Source organism: Amblyomma mixtum, chromosome 8 (assembly GCF_055824585.1).
Source record: "Amblyomma mixtum isolate Tamu chromosome 8, ASM5582458v1, whole genome shotgun sequence".
Taxonomy (NCBI): Eukaryota; Metazoa; Arthropoda; class Arachnida; order Ixodida; family Ixodidae; genus Amblyomma; species Amblyomma mixtum.
Genome location: NC_143019.1, coordinates 60,304,136 through 60,323,468, shown reverse-complemented (window position 1 = coordinate 60,323,468; position 19,333 = coordinate 60,304,136). Strand labels below are relative to the sequence as shown.

At 44.9% G+C, this 19,333-nt stretch overlaps 2 protein-coding genes across 3 annotated transcripts in view; one reads left to right on the top strand and one right to left on the bottom strand.

Moving 5' to 3' along the window:
* Nucleotides 1-97: 97 nt before the first annotated feature.
* mIF2 (mitochondrial translation initiation factor 2) lies at nucleotides 98-16,553 on the bottom strand. Its single transcript, XM_089558281.1, has 17 exons — nucleotides 16,498-16,553; nucleotides 16,153-16,303; nucleotides 13,049-13,142; nucleotides 12,894-12,956; nucleotides 12,661-12,778; nucleotides 11,863-12,023; nucleotides 9,595-9,771; nucleotides 9,115-9,164; nucleotides 8,923-9,012; nucleotides 8,305-8,429; nucleotides 7,705-7,783; nucleotides 7,473-7,598; nucleotides 6,036-6,264; nucleotides 5,407-5,547; nucleotides 3,974-4,138; nucleotides 2,423-2,563; nucleotides 98-1,534 (listed from the first exon to the last, which is right to left on the bottom strand). Exons 1-17 carry the CDS (start codon nucleotides 16,545-16,547, stop codon nucleotides 1,362-1,364), a joined length of 2,133 nt encoding a protein of 710 aa, XP_089414407.1. The 5' UTR covers nucleotides 16,548-16,553; the 3' UTR covers nucleotides 98-1,361.
* Nucleotides 16,554-16,770: 217 nt separating this feature from the next.
* The window catches only part of LOC149332685 (tRNA (32-2'-O)-methyltransferase regulator THADA), a 41,856-nt gene continuing 39,293 nt past the window's right edge, over nucleotides 16,771-19,333 (top strand). For both annotated transcript variants that reach the window (XR_016285248.1, XM_089558274.1), the window contains exons 1-3: nucleotides 16,771-16,954; nucleotides 17,087-17,185; nucleotides 17,526-18,296. Coding sequence is in view for 1 of the 2 variants with exons in the window: in XM_089558274.1 (XP_089414400.1) it covers nucleotides 16,859-16,954; nucleotides 17,087-17,185; nucleotides 17,526-18,296 (966 nt within the window). In the remaining variant the exon portion in view is untranslated. The remainder of the gene's footprint in view (nucleotides 16,955-17,086; nucleotides 17,186-17,525; nucleotides 18,297-19,333) is intronic.

Sequence of the window (19,333 nt, the reverse complement as noted above, 5' to 3'; positions counted from 1 at the left end):
GAGACGTAAGTGCTTCTTTGCGTGAAATACCTGAGCGGCCCTGTGTGCTCCGCTCTGCAGTTTTTTTTCAGTGAAGAAAAACACTTCACACCGAAACTGCGCATGTATACTTTACTGTGGACTCCACAACACCAACAGACACTTCACTGTCCAACAAGCTGCTGAGATACTATACAGAAAAGCATTAATTGCTTCATAAGAAGAAAATTATCTGTACAATAATAAATTCAAGCACCATTCATTCACTATGATTTAATGGGGAGAATATCTGTGGATTTCAGATGTCTAGGCTGTTTTCACCAGCTCTGCCGCCACCACTAAATGGATGTTGGTGCTGCTTACACAACCTGCAGATTTCTTATTCAGATGCAAGAGACAAAAACACCTTAGCAGGCTGCTGCATCTAGCTTTGCACCTTTAAAGGGACAGTGAGGAGAGCACTATTAATATTTTTTTTATAGCAAAATCCGAAGGCATGTCATGGCTTTGTTGCCATTAAGCCGGCAGCGAAAGATGCATTTATTTCTAAGAAATTTGGACTCGAAGTTGGAAAAGTTTTTCCCGCCGCTCTGATTCAAACTTGGGTTCTCCTATGACGACACAGGACTAAGTGACGTGAAACATGATGTGCCATGACGTAACGCAGACTCCGTGATTTCTGCCGGCCAGCAGTGCGACCTAGCAGCAGCCGAAACGAAAGCTACCGCCGGCCGAACGTTGAAGGCATCTATCGGCTATTGCGGCCATCGCTACAGTCGCTTCGCTTACGTTTGCACTGGCGTTTTACCAGCGTTACGATGGATCCCGTTCTCGAAGTCGTCAACAAAGTTCTCGCAAATAGACACGTTTAGCATACCGTGTACCTTGTTACCGCTAGCGGAATACCGGGAGCCCCCCTAACGCCGATGAGCAGGCGCTGATTGGTCCCGATGCTGCAGGCGCACGCGTAACTGCCGGGCACGTGGCGCCATCTGGCAACGTCAAGAAGATTTGTGCATGCATTGGCTGCGCCTCAGTGATTTGTTGCTTCTCGGGTCCTAGAGTTACTAGAACCATTGGTTCTAGCAACACTGTTTCGTCCTATGACGTCATCACACTTGTACTTGCGAGTTTGGCCTGTGGTGGCGATACCTGTATTTTGGTTCTTTCTCTTTTCTACGTTACAAGAGCTTTGTTGTCAGTATGAGTGGTGTTTTTGTAATCAGGAGCTGGTATTCTGTCGATACAAGCCAACTTCAATTTCTCCTCAGTGTCCCTTTAATGTGAAGCAGTTGGTTCAGCATGTTCAGCAGGTTCATTAATTTAGTGTTACTGCAGCAAGTATGTGTGGCAGTCTTAATGTGGGCACAACACATGACAGATTAGAAGCCGGGATCCCAGTCTGTCTCTTGAGGCACCTGTTTCATGGTGTAGCAGATGAGAACATCACCGTGCTCAAACCGAACATTAGCGTCTTGAAACATAAGTCCGCACTCAACATCTTTCTTGATAGAGTCCACTTCATTCTTAAGATGCCTCATGGATGCCAGCCGCCCTGCAGAGAAGATGAAAACAAGGCTATGATATTTCTCTTGTTCTTGTAATCTAAACAGCACAGCTTAGAAAATAACGCTTAAAGGAAAACCACACCACTTTTTGAGAATTCTACGATATTCAGAGTTTAAAGTCTACCACATAGGCTGTAGGTAAAGCATGTCAAGTTTTTTTCCCCTAGCATTTAAAATGGTGACGCAATCGACGAGTAAATTTCAGGGTTCTCCTCGCAGCATCGGAGGAGTGCGAAGAAGCTTGATGTGACATCATGGGTTAAGATTTCAAAATTCCGCTGCCGTCAGTCACCCTCTGTCACGCATCATTGGATGCGGCTAAACAACGCTCAGATGGCTTTGCCTTCGGTTGCATTGGTTTTCTTCCCTTCAAAGCAAGCGTGTATGCATTGGAAATGTACCAATACCGTAGATGACATCATCATGTGCCCTCCCATTTGGTGAGGTGGACTGCAGAGAAGCTTGACGGTCGTCATGATTTTAATCGGCGATTACATCGCCATTTCAAATACTAGCCCAAAATGACCTCGCATGCTTTGCCTGCTAGTTTCGCCCATTCGACCTCTTCAAACTTGTTGAATTCTAAAACCTCTGCAGTTGCTCTCTAATGTCTGCAAATAAACAGTCATGCCACCTCACAAATAGCTTGAAAATGAGAAAGGCGGTTGGTGCCTCCCACGGATCACGCAGTTGCATTAGCACATAATAGCAACTGTGGTGAACTAGCCGGGGCTTGCAGCTGAGTTGACTCCTGCAAAAACACTGTGGTACGCCGTGGTTTTCTCAAAATGAACTCAAGTTTGTTTCTAATCATTCTGCCTGGATGAGAATATAAAGAAAAGGCAGGCACATCATCGGCAAAGCTGGCCACTTACCACTGTGTATAGTTTTCCCATCTCGAACTACTTTGTAGAGCGCATTCTTGCGCAGCATGCCCTTGGTGCACTTGCAGCCTGCCACCGGGACCTTCTTTCTGCCTTCGGAGACCAGGAATTCCTGCTGCACAAGCGCTTCTCCTGAGAGGAAAAAAATAAACGAATGTGGGAGAGGTGTTGCTGCCAGTGCTTTGCACTCCAGCTGAAGCCACTCCATGCATCACATGCGGATCATGCCACTGCAAACACCTTGACAGTGCTCTCCTTCAGCTGCTCTCCTTGCTCTTACAGTTGCTCTATGACTTAAGGGGGGACCCTGGTCTTGAAAAGAAAATTTTATTAATCTAGTCATAGTAATTTCAGGCCACATGTATTTTTGCGTGCTGATTTTAGATATGTCATTTAATTTCATGTGAAACAATTCCTTGAGCAATTTTTATGCAAGTATTTTGGGAAAAGTTTTGAAGAAAATTTGCTGCAGGAAACTCGCTGAAATGCATGCCATTGGGTTCTCTTAACACCAAGGAATGCAATAAGGGTAAAATTATCATCCTGGCTATCATAGAACTTGAGTTATAGGGTACTGAAGCTGCCACTTCAGAAACAGGAATACACACTTTTCTTCTCATTTCTGAAGTGACAACTTCAAAACTCTATAACTTCTATGACAGCCAAGATGACAATTTTACCCTTATTGCATTCCTTGGTGTCAAGAGAACCCAATGGCATGCATTTCAGCGAGTTTCCTGCAGCAAATTTTCTGGAAAACTTTTCCCAAAATCCTTGCATAAAAATTGTACAAGTGCTCAAGGAATTGTTTCACATGAAATTAAATGACATATCTAGAATCAGCGCATAAAAATACATGTGGCCTGAAAATTTCATAACTGTGACTTTATTAATAAAAATTTTTTTTTAAAGACCAGGGTCCCCCCTTAACAGTGCAGCGTTTAAGGAAAGAGTCTTTCAAGGCAACTTTGTAAGGCATCCACAGCATCCAAGGCACTTCTCATAACCGAAAAATGTGAAACTTCAGTTTCCTACTGAAACACATGAGAACTCAGAATGCATTTACTGAATGAACGCTGCATGTTAGTTCCAGCACAGACCCTTCGGTGGCATTTTTTCCAGCCAGCAACAAAAAAAAAACGCAAAAAGAACGAACAGAAGCACTGATGTCTGCCGTCTGCCATGTTCATGTTGCTGACTTGTGTCCACATTGCTAAACAGCATATACAAACTAAACAGCAGTAACATGGCTGTTCTTGCATGTCTGCCTCCATGTTTGATTAATTTCTGTTAGGGTTTTACAGACCGCAAGGACCTTTTACATTTGACAATTATAGCCGAGCAAATTAGAAGACCGCTGCAAGTACAGGGTTGGGTTGGGTAGGTTCGTGTCACGCATGCCCATACACAACTGCAGCAGCCCTAGCGGTCGCGCCACAAACTAACATAGCACCCCTATTCCTGGTCATGCAGACCGTTAGTTGAGCTCCGGGACTAATACTCGTTGCAATCCAGGCCAGGAGAAGCCAAACTGATGCTGACCATGAACCTCTTCCACGTCGAGGAGTGGCAACCGTTTGCTGAGTTCCTTCTTGATATCGTCTATCAGGTGGTAGATGACGTTGTAAGTGCGTATGTCGACCTCTCCTTCCTCCGCTGCTTCTTTTGCAGCGCCCAGGACAGGCACGTGAAAGGCGTAGACAATGCCTGGGAAAGTTTTTTCAGTTTTCATTACAAGCACTGCCCGAACTGTGCCGGAAACACTGAAAGCTCTTATATGTGGTAGTTGTTAAAGCACTGGAGGAAAACAGACGACATCCTGCATGACTGGACGTGCCCTTTTGGTGCACAGTGTTCTTTACCTTCATGTGTCCAGTATGGCCTAGCAATGCAGACTACATTGCGCGCAGCATCAGCAGAACACAGATACAGTTCTCCGGTTGTATTCATTACACTATAGTATTCCAGCTTATGATATGTGCTTTGTTATCTTTCGCATTTATGATTGTATAACTGATGTATTTCTTATGTTCTCTGCTGAATTAAGTTCTTGTTTTTCCCGGTAGGGAATTCCCCCCCCCCCCCGTTTCTTAACCTTGGGACCTCCAGCATTTATGTATGTAGATGTACGAGTACTTTGTGAGATAAATATAGCTGGCATCACAGAACTCTGTGTTCTGCCCTCTAGTCTGCATGTCACAACTATTAGTACAGGAGTCCTGTGCCTGCCTTTTTTTTTGTCGCAAAGCTAGGCTGCACTATTTATATACAAGAAAGCATAACTGAAATGTTTTGCGGCAGATTCACTGCAGTAATGTTCCATGCCATAACCGAAAATTCCATCAAATAGACCCAGAATTCCCTATTTTCGGGCCCTTTTTTCCCTGCAGCAATTTGAAAGCTCTTGATTTTCATTATGAAAAAAGTGAGACAATACTGGTTCTGAAAATTCTCTTTTGCCAAATTTTACCCCTCAGATTCCCTGAGAAAGGAAAAATTCCCCAAATGGAACAACTCTGGTTCATTGTTCAATACTTGTCAAGTGGCAGGGGTGGCTTGAGCCTTCAGTGTGGTTTTATCCTGTCGGACATTTCAGTGCAGCAGCACTACTACCCACATTCTCGTAAAAACCGGGTATACGAAGCCGATTTAACTTTTATATACTATGCAACAAGAGGCTTTACGACTTTGCCAAATATCCTTACGATTTCAATGCAATTACTACAATTAATGTGCAATAACAGTTTACGATAAGTGAAATCAGCATATCACCTTGCCTTCTTCAAGTAGACAGTTCCATTTAATCTAGTTGAAACTGCAAGCTTGCTAGTTATGGTGAAGCATCAAAAACTTTGAACAGCACATATTGGTGTTTCTTTGAAAGAATTTTCTAAGTTTTGCACAAGGTAACTTGTCACTTTGTGAAAATTCACCATGTAAATTGCAACGTGCCAAGCAGGATGGTTCTTCATTACCATTGAAGGGTTGTGCCAGCTCCACATCAGATTCCGACACGGGACCTACTCCGTAGTGAATGATGTCTAGACGGCAGTTTTGGTGTGAGTGGTAAGTGTCCAGTAGATCCAGAACAGCTTCCACAGAGCCATCAACGTCGCCTAGGGAGGGAGCCAATAAGAACTTATCAGTTTTTGAGCAGTGAACAAGTACCTTGCTCTAAACTAGAGCCGAATGTTGGATGCATGTTTAGAATAATAGAAGGTATCTAAACAGGAGTCCAGTAATAACACAGTATGCAATGGTAGTCGATATTATGTATCGATGTAGTTACTCAGTCAATCTCGTTGCCTAATTCAACGGGTTCAAAAATAAAAAGGTCCAACATCAATGCAAACTTTGCGACTTATCTGTGATGGTAATCAATAAATATCGTCAACATGCCACAGCAACAAACATGCCTAAAGGCCTCATCTTGAAGGCTATGATAGTCCACCTAAACTACACAATGAAAGTAAGTAGGTCGAGCACTGCTATATTTTATCATCTGAGGCCATCTGACAAGGTCTTGATTCTGCACATCTGTATTTGCGTCAAAGAACAAAAATTAAAGGTTGCAAATCATGTGGATTGTTGTAGTCTAGCGCACCTTTGACAACGATGGGCAGACAAGGAGTGTCGTCGACGGTGAACTCTTTTTCGCGGTTGGTGAGACGCTTGCGCTTTCTACGAAGACCCATGGCTCGCCGCTGCTCAAGCTCTGACCGGTATTGCTCCAAATGCTGTTGCACCTTCTGTTGAATTGCTTTGTACTCTTCTATGTCTTTCTCTGCCCTCAGCTGGGACTCTCGCCACTCGACGACCTGATGCGCACGTTTCTGCGAGACAAATTTCCGCTCAAGGTCAGTTGAGCCGCGAGTGCTTTACTAAAGTCTGCGTTAGCTTGTTATTTGGCTAGGTAGCACATTCACTCCATAGATCTAAATGGATCCACTTTCTAAGCACTCTGGCTGATTCGTGAAATTTTGCTTGCACGCTTTTCCTTGCTTGTTTCAATTACCTTTTGTAGTAGCGTCGCAGGAGAACGCAGCTGGAGGTGTGAGAATATTCAAAATTTTTTAATACCAAATCGAATATTCTCCTGTTCGATTCTTTGAACGAATCAAATAGTGCATATTCAACATTATTCAAAAATGACCTGAAGTTCTCGAATAGTTGGTTTATTGGGGTTTAATGTCCCAAAGCGACTCAGGCTATGAGGGACACCGTAGTGAAGGGCTCCGGAAATTTCGACCACCTGGGGTTCTTTAGCATGCACTGACACCGTACACTACATGGGCCTCTAGAATTTTGCCTCCATCGAAATTCGGCCACCGCGGCCGGAATCGAGAAGTTCTTGAATAGGTTTGAATAACCAACAAAAAGTTTAAATTGGGCACGTCGTAGTTTTCTTCAACGGGTGTTTCAGAAATTGGGGCCACCTCGCAGCATGCTGCCACAATTGGCCTGCGTGTTAGCGTCACAACGCGGTCCATTCGCGTGGCGGTGTTCATGACGCCTCCATGATTATATGGTTAAAATGGCCTCCAAGATTGGATGACACAGCACAGTTCAGCCAGATTCAGCAAACCCTGCCTTCATGCCTGATATCGGAAGCCACTGCTCACCTCTTGTCCTCATAAACTAAGATGTGGGGCTAGTTTGTTCACCGGTGTCGTCAGTAGAAAAAAAGAAAAAAGAGAATTTTCTGAGGTGCATAAAATGATGGTTACAGCTTTAATACACAGACTTCATGCTATGCGCCTCATAGGCTGCTGTGTCTTGCGACAGCTACACTTTTGACTCCATGAGTTGTAGCGTTTGCTCTTTAGAGTTTCTCACAAGTGGTGAATAATCATACACTCTATTCATATTTGATTCGGTTTTTTCATTACTCATTCCGTTTTTTAGCCACACTATTTGAATTCAATTCAGTACTGGAGCTAGATTATTGATTTCCGAGTAGATTTTGAAAAGTACTATTTTCACACCCCTAGACTCTGCTAATGGAGCACTTTTGGGCAACAAGTAGAAACAGAATAGTCACCTCAGATTCAACTTCGATGATGATGTCGCCGGCAGATGGAAGTGACTTCCAGCCAATTACTTGAGCTGGCGTTCCAGGCGGTACATTCTGTACTGGCTTACCCCACTCATCAAACATGCCACGCACCTTTGAAAGAGAGAGAGGAACGAATATGTTGTCACACTGGTTAAGAACACTAGGTTACAGGGGCCGTCGCCTAATCCAAGAGGAAGCAGCCTGGCAAATAGCTTACCTTTGCCCATGACTGTCCTGCCACTAGGTATGCTCCCTTCCTTAACGTTCCTCGCTGCACTAGAGCCGTGGACAGCTTCCTAGAAATGTTTGTCCCATAAATGACGACAGTCAACCATAAAATTAATGAAAAAAAATGGATGTTTAGACTAAAAGCATGTGAAGCAACGCTACCTCAGGCCACAGAGAGTGAAAACACATAGGAGTTGGAACTCTGCACTATGGTACAATATATTAGAGCCTGAGATGGCCTGAAGCCACTTGCATGCTGGTGACATCTAGTGGTTGTAGAGAGAACTGTTCTGTTAAGAGGCTTGTATTTTGAGCCACAAGATCCTGCCACTGCCTTTGCCTTCATTGCAAGGCATTATAGTACCTCATTGCATGCTCACATACATCAAGAGGGATTTTCCACTCCCATGCATACATTCTTGCGCTAAGAATTACATAGAGTAAATAGAATTGTCTGCACACCCTTCTTTTTCCCACTTCTCCTACCCTAAAAATAATTACCCAAATGCCATATAGCTAGCCTTTGTGACATCATTAATCTGCACAAGGCACAATGTTTGTCTTGATATATTCCAAATTTTTCCTTTACCCTCGGTGTTGGTCTGTCATGGATTCGATGACCACGCCTTCAACAAGGCCCTTGGGGTCTGCCTTGATCTCCATGAGTGCAGCTTGGGTCATAATAGTTTCAACTAACTTGTCCAAGTTTGTGCCCTGTGGAGTTAACACTGGAAGTTAAAGGTGAACCATTTTGTCTTGATTCCAAGTCTTTGCCCTAAGAACAATAAAGATATGCAAGCTTTCCACTGCAGAGGCATTTTCAGCTACAAGCTAATTTAGTTAATACAGTTAAATTAATTTAGGCAACATGTTTTTTTTTTTGCTGATTCTTTTGTTCGCATTCTACTGATAAAGTACAAATTCAAATTGCAACTTCAGCACTAGTAATGCAAAACACTAGCCACAGCCTCAATACTGCAAGTCAGTGAAGCAGCACCTACATATGAAACATATCTCCGCAGCTTCTGTTCCCTGAGCAGAATATTTAGTAAACAAAGTAACTGACAGAGGATTGTTTGTGCTGATAAAGTAAAAGTCATATTTGTTCACCCGTAATCAAATTTACCACAGTTTCAAAAATGACACTCTAACTCGATTAGAAGTTCTTGGCATGTAAGCTATTTTTCGTTTCCCCTGTGCAACACACCTTCAGTGCTGAGATGCACACATATTGCGTGTCTCCACCTTCATCGTCCATTTGTATTCCGTATGCCATCAAGCCCCTTTTAACATGTTCCTGTGGAGAAAAAAAGGCACAACAATACACATTCACACTCCCAAAAAGCGACCCATGAAAGCCGTTTTGTCTCGGTAACTATCTGTAGCAAGAATCACTTACAATGTCAACTCCAGGCTTGTCTACCTTGTTAATGGCAACAATTATTGGTACTGGAAGAGAATACAAGAAGTTGCTCTCACATGGTGCACTGACACCGGACATGTTTTTGTGCAGTACTATCGGCACCTTAAATTACCCTATCGCAGAAAAGGTGTATGACTGCTGTCTGATATATAACAAATAAGTACAGAATTTCGGCAAGTTTTTATGTAGTCATTAATTAGCAGGAAACAGTAAGAACTTCCTGTAAAAAGAAAGCAGCATGTTTGTTAAATACAGCACGGAAAGAATTTTCAACTGATACTTTAGTGGAAATGGGAGAAGTGCTCACTGCTAAAGCTAAGTTTGTAGTTCAGGTCAAATAACAAGGCATAGCCATAAAGACTCTAATCTTGGCTTGACAACTTCTTTCGGAAGTTTCAAACAAGCTGTTGTATCTGCTTTAAAACAGGAAGAGGAAGCAAAAGTCGGTGCGAGTACCATTGGCTTCACGAGCGTATCGAATAGATTCGACTGTCTGCTCCATCACACCGTCGTCAGCAGCAACGACCAAGATGACTATGTCCGTCGCCATGGCACCTCTTTCACGCATCGCCGAGAAAGCTGCATGCCCGGGTGTGTCCAAGAATGTGATGCTCTCCTTGTTTGGCAGCTTCACTGAAAGTACAAGCGACACTTTTCTGCAGCACAACATGCTGATAACCGCACTTGAACTCCAGACAAAAAAAATTAAGGAAAAAAAGCACCTTCCGCACACCGATAAGAACGTTAAAGCTGATTCCACCTAAAGCAATTGTGTGAAAACAGAAAAGCAGAAACTAGGTCTGGTTCCTTTCCTGCAGGTGCAACCGAATTCGTAATTTTGTTAATCACAGAGAATTCAGATTAATTTCAACAGCCTTTGTGAGTTACCTCAAAACCTTAATGGCATTCCGTTCCATGCACCAGTAAGCACTTATGCCACTCATGAACCAACATGTTTTTGGCGCATTGGTAGGTAAGCGGCTATCTTTTCATTACACTGAGAATGTATATCAGTTCTCTTTCTCTCTCACTCCAGATCCCATTGATTATCCTTTAACCCCTTAGCAAACTTGAACGAGCCAGGCTCGACATAAGCAGACTCATTTCCAGCTCATGACAAGCCCAGCGTGTCGCGTGTTTTCTGACATGCTGTGTCTAGTTTAACAGCAGAAGAACTGAGGATTGGGCGAGTTGGTGGTGATCCATTGCAGAAAAACCAGTGCTTACGAACACGGACAGAGGACAAGGTGAAACAGACTGACGGTGCTGATCAGTGCCGTCAGTCTGTTTCACCTTGTCCTCTGTCCGTGTTCGTAAGCGCTGGTTTTTTACAATGTCTAGTTTAAGGCGAACAGCATCGTCCAAAGCATTTTTCATTTTGCAACAGATGCCAGCACAGGTACTAAAGACCATTTTGGTACCATTAAAAAAAAAAGAAATGCGTCTTTAGGGGCTAACCTGCAAAACATACCAACTTAGACCTGACAGTCCCCACGACAAAACAAAATCTGTGCAATGAGGGGCCTTGTTGCAACTGAAGTATTCACTGAAGGATGCTCTTTCCAAAGACCCAGAAAGTTAAGCTCCTAATCACATTCACGCATTCTTTTACTCAGTGCCTATGTCATCTTTGTTCATTCCATAACCAGCAATATTGCTTTACATTCAGAGTGAATGCAGGTTTTGACTAGTCGGCAGTCTACCAATAAAAAGAGCATCCCAGTGCAACAAATTAAAATGAAAATGGGCTGTGTTGACCTCTTTGACAAATGTGACTTCTTTGGAAGACGACACCGGTCACAAAATTGCAAGCATCAAATTGACGTTGTCAGCCTTGCCTTCCATTCCATTCTTTCTACCGCAATCCTTCGAATCGCTATATAGACTCCCGTTAAGACGAACTCGCTTAAGATGAACCCTTGGTTAAGATGAACAGTGGTGGTCATTTGTTTGGTTTCCCATAGAGTCAATGCAAAAGAAAATCTGCTTAAGATGTACACTGCACACGTGCTAATTGATTAAGATGAACTTTCATGACCAGCCGTGCCCAAGCCATGCAGCTTTACTCGACCATTCTAGCAGTATTTCAGTGGAAGGAAAGAAAAAAACGCTAAAAAATTGAAAGCTTTTTGGCACCGCCAATGATCCATGCGACGTGGGGAGGCACAGAGACCTAACCACGTCTCCGTTGAAAGGGCGATTCTGTGAAAGCAGAACTGTCGCTGCTCCTCCCCTGTGAGGGCACTGAAGGATATCTTGGAAGGTTAAGTGATATGCCTATGCTTGTAGCAAGCAGACGATTTTCTCGACAGACACAAAAAAAAAATAACAGACTGGGCAACACTCAACAGTGCCTGATGCACTGCACTAGTAGTGCAATAAATGCTTATGTTGCAATTATTTTTTTCCTAAAAGACTATTTCATGGCTTTGTTCACATATACGAAGTATTTGGACACACACTGCATGCTCGATCATCATTTTAAGAAGCACTCCTAATTAGATGAACTTCTGATAAGATGAACAGTCTTCATGGTCCCTTGGAGTTCGTCTTAAAGGGAGTCTACTGTATAGTTAAAGTAGAACTGTGATTTTTTTTTGGCCTGCCATAAATTCTGAAAGTGCTTGTTAGCAAACAAACACTTTGGTAATGCTCCAGACTAATGAACATAATTTATTTGCAACTATGGACAGTGTACCCGTGAGCAGACGTCATGCCACCTACCAGTGAAGGCGCCAATGTGTTGCGTGATGCCGCCAAACTCTTGGTCAACCACATTGGTATTGCGTAGCGAGTCCAGAAGTGTCGTCTTTCCATGATCCACATGTCCCATGATTGTAATGACTGGTGGCCGTGGCACAAGCATGCTTGGGTCGGGGGGTGGCCTGAAGAATAACCGAGAACGCCAAGCTTAGCAGAATATAAGCTTTCTTTTTATGCGAAGCATAAAAAGCTTAGCAGAATATATATATTCTGCTAAGCTTATATTCTGCTAAGCCAAGCTTAGCAGAATATAAGCTTTCTTTTTATGCGAAGCATACTACTTTAGCTACCACTTCAGCCCTTCACCGTGGTTATGCGCCTCCAAATAACGTGATACATGATGTCACACCACGTGACACGATGACGTCACGACAGTGGAGAAACGGGGGCCCACCTCGCGTCGTCGCTGTGGTTGTGCGCCTCCAAATCACGTGACACGACGTCACACCACGTGACACGATGGCGTCACGACAACGACGTCACACCACGTGACACGATGGCGTCACGACAACGACGTCACACCACGTGACACGATGACGTCACAACAGTGGAGAAACGGGGGCCCACCTCGCGCGTCACTGTGGTTGTGCGCCTCCAAATTACGCGACACGATGATGCTTCGCATTCTCCAGGCTTAACCAACTTAAGCCTCAGCCATTTTTTTCCTTTCATGCCAATTTGATGCAGGGGAGGTGCGAATGAATATGGCAGATTCAAGGACAAAAAAAGGCAAAACTCAGCACAGAAACTGTTTCGCACCTTCTGACTGCATCTTGAAATTCCTTTTTTGGTGACTGTCGTTCTGGAGGAGCCACAATCTGACCTCGATAGCCGAGTCTCTTGAGGATCTTGAAGAGGATATCTAGGTCATCGATTCCTGAAATGAAAAAATAGATGACAATGGCACCAAGAGAGCTCTCGCAGTGCTGTTGATAAAGGGAGAAAGGAAAATTCAGGGTCGGTGGCACAGAACTGGTCTCTTGCACACTAACCGCAGTCATCATGGTCGTACTGTCCAGCATTTTCGACGAAGAGAATCGCCTCATAGATGTCATCTGAAAGATGGAGCACGATGAGCATCAAAGATACGGATTCTTCCTCTTCCTTTAACAACAATGGAACAGTGCTATCGTTTCAATAATTTCACCTATCGGTCGCTGCACCACTTTGGCAAGCTCGGCAAGAGTAATATTTTTCCAGACTTGGAACACAGGACTCTTTGGCTTCGTCTTCGATGGTACCTGCGACAAGTGAAGGTACAATATAGCACATGAGAACTTGCCTTTCACAAAGCAACAAAGAACGTTTTCCAACAAGAAGAGCTACTGATTTTCACTAGATATTGTGTGGAGCATGCAAGACACTTTCACAATGCTAACTGCAACAGGGCAACACAGGCCTGTTTGTCTGCACAGAGCTAACAACAGTGAAGTGTCTTACACTAACATCGTGCTTGTACACGCTGGATGGATAAGGATGAACCCTTTAAATTGGGCAACGGCTCACGCCACCTAGCCGTGACTCCTAATATATTTCAGACTTAAACTGGAGATAGGAAATGCTCCTCTTTGCCTTTAGCGTGAGCCATTCCACACGCTCCTTCAGAGTGCGGATGAAACTTCACTCTTGCCTTGATTTTAGCCACAAACTGTAGGACAAAGCCCTCAGCCATTGCCTCCTCCTCTCCACAAATACTGAACAACGTGTCTGTCTCTTATTGGTACTTGACTCGGCACGTCTTAGTCCGCAGTACTCCCGTCCTGACCTCAAACAGCAAAGAGCATCCCTTAGAATTATCATAGACATTTTCTTTGGTAATTTCCAGCTTGAACGTTCTGTATGTTTCCAGTGCTGATTTCGCCTGCATCCCTTTTTTTTTCACAGACCTATTTCTATTTCTTTAACATTTTCTTAACTAATAACTCCTGGTTTGTGCACCCCCCACCCCCGCTCTCTCCCCAGCTGCTGTCCCAATATTTGCTTGAAAATTTTCAAGTTCGCTTTTTCCTCCGTTTTGTGTCAACACTGCTAAAGTACAAGTACCTGAAAACTTTGCTAGCCCATTGCTTTAGCATACAGCAATGATTGTTAGGCACGTCTTATTTTTTATTATTTATTCAAACCACTCTTCTTGTACTCGTTGTTGTTCTTAAAATTCGAAACACCCTCCGGTCAAGTGCCGGGGGCGTGCCTCAGACGTGCACGGCCGGTCAGCATCGGCACGCGCTCGCGTGTTCCCGTTCACATTACTTTCGCCTGTAACGTTTCAAACTACAAAATGCTACACGTCACGCAAGACATTTCTTGGTCGCACTTCTGAACATCTTGTATACTCTAAATGTCGTATAGGCAACGGGCAGTCGTCAGGAGCCGCCACGATCGCTGAACAACCAGCGCCATCTAGCGGGCAGGCGGGGAACATATCGCAGGATTGCTCCGGCGTAGCAGACGGCATGGCAGCCTTGCGCGAGGCTGGTAGAATGGCGGTGGAAAGCGTGCCGATAGTTATATCGGCGGCATTTCGCGATTTGGACGATTTGAATTCCTTCTTCCGAGGAGCGAACTTGAAAAAGGAGATTTTGGAATGCCTTCGAAACGCGAACACAGCCCGAAGCGACCAATAGCCGTCGCTGCCGCCGTCGCTTCGCCCCGCCCACAGCCGCGCGACTGCTTTCGCCTCTGTGGCTGTTCATTTCGATACCCGCTACTCGCTTTTTTCTGCTGTTTGTTTAGCAAATAGTTCATGTTCCGTCTAAGTGAGTGCTTGCAGATAATAGTACACCAACGAACATTTACCGCGTGTGCATGAAATTTCCCCAGGAGTGCGCCGATGAGGACGACTGTACTCATGCTGCTGTTTACATCGCTGCGTATGAACAGCTTGTACTGATTTGCAAGACATAAAACGAAATATGCGCTTTAGTTCTATTAAATAATCTCTTCTCTTCTGTACCGGTTGTACCCGTGCCTGTTTACGCAGTGCGACAATCTGTGGGAAGCGCCGACACGATCGCTCGCCTGAGAAACACTTGACAGCCGGGTTGTTGACATCGCGTAGGACCGGCGCTTCTCGCTAATTTTCCCGGCTTCCTCCGACGTGCCCCGTACTTTATTTTAAACTACTTTATCCAGGAGTATGTTTGGTGACCGTTCGCGTTAACTGAAATGGCTTAACTTGATACCCACAAGCTAGCGACGGCGACGACTGCTGCTGGCCGTAAAGCACTGCTCGGCATCCCGAGTCCGCCGCTTCCCGTTCATCGTATGCGCGTCCTGCGATGTAAGCAATAGTTGATTTCATGTCACTCTTGTCAAAACTACACTCGTTGACCATTTGCATTCGCTAAAACTTGTGAATTCGTTCTTCACAATCACCGATCCAACCCTGCGGGCTCGCTAGGCCCAGTCGTCGCTGAAGGGAACGGAGTCGTCGACTGAAATTAATTTGGCAAGTGGTTATCGCTAGTGAGTGTCCATGTGTGCACATGTGAAATATAGGCGCTCGTTTCGCTTATTTCCAATCCGCATAATGTATAAGCGCGCATGTATTCGCACCGTCACCTCATCAGCGCATTTTCGCTCAGCCGCCGAACTCCCGAGGGCATGAAAGCTGACCGTCCGCTGATCGGACTCGTCGGTGTCGTTTAGCCAAAAAACTTGTGCCACTACAATAATATTATAATAAACTAGATAGCTCACTATAATCATACGCTGCTGTTCACCGTGATAGTGCCGTTGTCGGACTATAGCGTGACCGTAGTCGTCGTCGTACACTGAAAACGAGCTGAGAATTTCGAATGCGTTTGGAAAGTGCCGTGCAGCACCGCGGGAGTCCGTCGAGTTCGAATGCCATTCCAAGTCTCGACTGCCATTCGACTCAGATGTCATTCGAAAGTACCCGTGTAGCACAGGTATAAAATCAACGCGCCGCCGAAGAGCGTGGAGATCGAGGTAAGCTACGTCAGTTCATCGCTTGTATTTTTCTGGCTCGCATCTCTCATTGTTATTTCAGATTGACAACAGCAGGAGAATCATTCGTATTTGACCCCGGCATTCTTCGCAAAAAGAGTACGCAGCCCAGCCGCAGCGATCAGATTGCATGCGGAGCTGACTGCCAATGTGTGCGACGGCGAGCGTATCCTGTCTCCGGTGCGCTGCTCGCCGCGAGAGGCGCCTCCGTCGGCGCCGGAGTTACGTTCGCCCGTTGCCTATAGCAGGCGATATCATACACGCAGTACAGAGCATGCTTACGAACGGCTTCTCCATTTTCCTCGCCCACCGCCAGTGAGAAGTGCTGAATAAACGGGATCCGCACAGCGAACAGCCATGGCTGCTTTTGTGCTCGTCGGGGTAGTTCACAGCCAACACACGCACCGAGTCGCAAACGCTTGTGGATCGCAATCTGCAAAGAAGTTCATTCAATGATTAGCGCACCGTGAAGGTTACCAGCTAACTTGGACACAGAATCAGTCAGTACGAAAACATGACAACAAAAATCAGACAACTAGAAATGACTGAAAACTTCAAGTGATTCAAGTTTGTGTGTCAATAAAGCAAACGAACAATCAGATCGTCTCACGAGACAAAAATACAGACCGAAAGCTGCGGAGATGCCTCACGGCAGTAACTCCTATGGACGCCGCCATTAATCCAGCCAAGGATGTCAATTTAGCGTAGCGACACTTTCGTAGTAACAAAACTTTTGATTCTGTTGATTAATTGAAATAAAGCTTCACATTAATAATTAAAAATAATGTGAGTGTTTTTAATTCAACACCATTTTATTATTGCAGGCTACGGTAAGGCGTTCTAAAAGAACTTTTATTACTGTAATATGCGGCTATCACTGCTATGGTGTATAGCCATGTGGTTTGTGTTTTGATCGCGCTGTGTACCAGCGCGCTTTTCGTGAAATTTTGCACGTAAATTTGGAGACCAAAATTAGAGCTGTTTTACTATGATGGCTGCAGACGTAAACTCCTGCCTCACCCACCTGCAAAAACTTTTTGTTTGTGCTGCAAGCGGTGAGGAAAACCTTCAAGTAAGAATCCGGGTATGTATGTAGCGATGTGCTCAAACGAAGCGCTCGTTTTGCCACAAGCTCTTGAATAGATGGAATATAGCGGCCGCGGTAAATTACTTGTGGCTGTGTTCTGACGGACGCTCACATATCGACTTGTCGCAGACGATCATCAACGAAACGGCAAAGCAGCCCAAGCTGAAACTTGTGTCGCTGCCACTTTCGTCGCTTCTTGTGGAGCTTCTGGAGCACATCACTGACCAAGTATGTTATTGGAGAAATATTATTCTGAGCACAGTGTTTGAGGAAATATTGTAAAGATGCAAAATTTGAGTGTTTCTTGTTTGATTGCCCCCAAATATTCGAGATCCTATAGAGAGAGAGAGAGCTCTTTAAGGAAAAAAAGAGATTTTAGGCGGCTTCGCTCCTGTTATTGCTGTGGATAAACGTGCGTCTGTAGGACTGACAGCACGAATACTGCCTCTAATCACTCAATCTTCCCAGTGGCTGGGCAGTATCTTTGTGTTTTATTTAAGTACATTCACCCAGCCATGAAAGCTAAAGCAGGATTTTTTTTTTAATCTTGGCACTTGCTTGATTGCAGGGTGCAAAACCGGACACACTTCTGCTCGCCGGGACATGCATTGTCCGCCTCCTTTGCCGTTTCCTGACTCCAAGAGCTGCTGCTGATGCCCTGCGACAGCTCTTGCTCGTATCTTCATGTCCGACATCGTGGAAGTCGCAGCATGGTGCATTCCTGCCATCACCAGATCCTGTGGCACACACCTCAGACAGCTTGAGTCATCCTACTTTCTACCACCTTTGCCTCATCCACGGGGCTCTCAGTGCCGGCACAGACTCCCATTTTCTCCTTACATGTCAAAGTGGTGACTCTGCTGTCCCCTTGATTGTGCAGATCTTGAGGCCTCTCATCTACCTTGTGCTTGATGACACTGTTTCGCGTTATCACACTGTGAGCACTCTACTTCTGTGGTTCAGAACCCTAGAACACCTGCAGAGGGAGCCGGAAACAGTAGAAGACAGCGCCACGATTGCTACTCACTCTTTGAAAGAAAGCTTGTTCACGCCCGAATCGAATGAGACTGCGCTTGTTCTCTCCGCTGTTGATGCCAACTGGGAGTCGTCCGTGAATGGAGTGTCTGACCTTACCAAGAAAGTGTACCAGTCTCTTCTCCATGTGACTTTCCCCAGCCACTTGGCTGAAAATGGTAGCAAGAAGTTTGGAATAAATGCACGGGATGTTCCACCAAGGTTTCATCAATTTCTACTGGAGAAAGCAATGCGACTGGACTGGAAAGCAAAACCAAAGCTCCTGAGTCTTGCATGTTTGATGCAGTTCATACCATTTGAGATGGTGGGTGTTGCTTTTCATTAGTGAGCTGCTCGTCTGGTAGGCAAGGTTGTCACTTCAGTTTCATTATGTACAGTGTTTGCCAAAAGTAACCCGGCACAGGTGGTTCGTTTCTTAGCTGCGTAGCGAAGCACTCATGGCAGCCCTTAAAGGTGCACTGAAGAGGATTCTGAACTTGTCTTTTTGCCGCGGGAACTCGATCTACACGTTCCTGGCATTCTTAGAAACTGCGACTTATTGCCCTGTGTGGCCGATTTCCCTAATTAAATTGAATTAACGTCCGGCTCCCGCCTTTATTTTTTTAATTCTCCCTCGTACGGTGGGCGGAGTCGACCAACGCGTGAAGTGCCTTTCAGCCAGCTCCGTGGAGGCTTTGCTTTCACTTTATTTTCTTTTTTAGGTTTCCATGAATAAATAGTTTCATTCGCAGATAATATAGCCGCAAAATAAGCCCGCAGAAATAAAAATCGGCGCGGACTATTTCCTACTACAAACTACTACGTATTACTCCGCCGATGGCAGAGCGGCAAGCCGCCACGGGACTGGGTGAAAGGCACTCCACGTGTTGGTGGACTCCGCCCATCGTACGAGGCAGAATTCAAAAAGAAAGGCGGGAGCCGGACGTTAATTCGATTTAATTAGGAAAATCGGCCACACAGGGAAATAAATCAAAGTTTCTAAGAAAGCTCGGAACGTGTAGATCGAGTTCCCGCGGCAAAAAGACAAGTTCAGATTCCTCTTCAGTGCACCTTTAAGCTCTGATTCTGTGTAAAGAAAGGTGAGACCTTGTCCTTACATTATGGCACCGTTCGGTCTTTAGGGCTGCTGTAAATGCTCCGTTATACGTTTGAGAAACAAGAACCTGTTGCTCGGTTACTTTTGGCAAAGGGGTACCTTCTCAGTCCTGTACACTTTATCCTTTCTCTGAATGTCTACTTGGCCAACTCTCAACTGTACTGCTGTCATGTATACCTGTGAAGTTCTTCCTCTAAGTGCACCGTTTGTCACATTTTTGTTTTGGCTCAAACTTTAGTTACGAT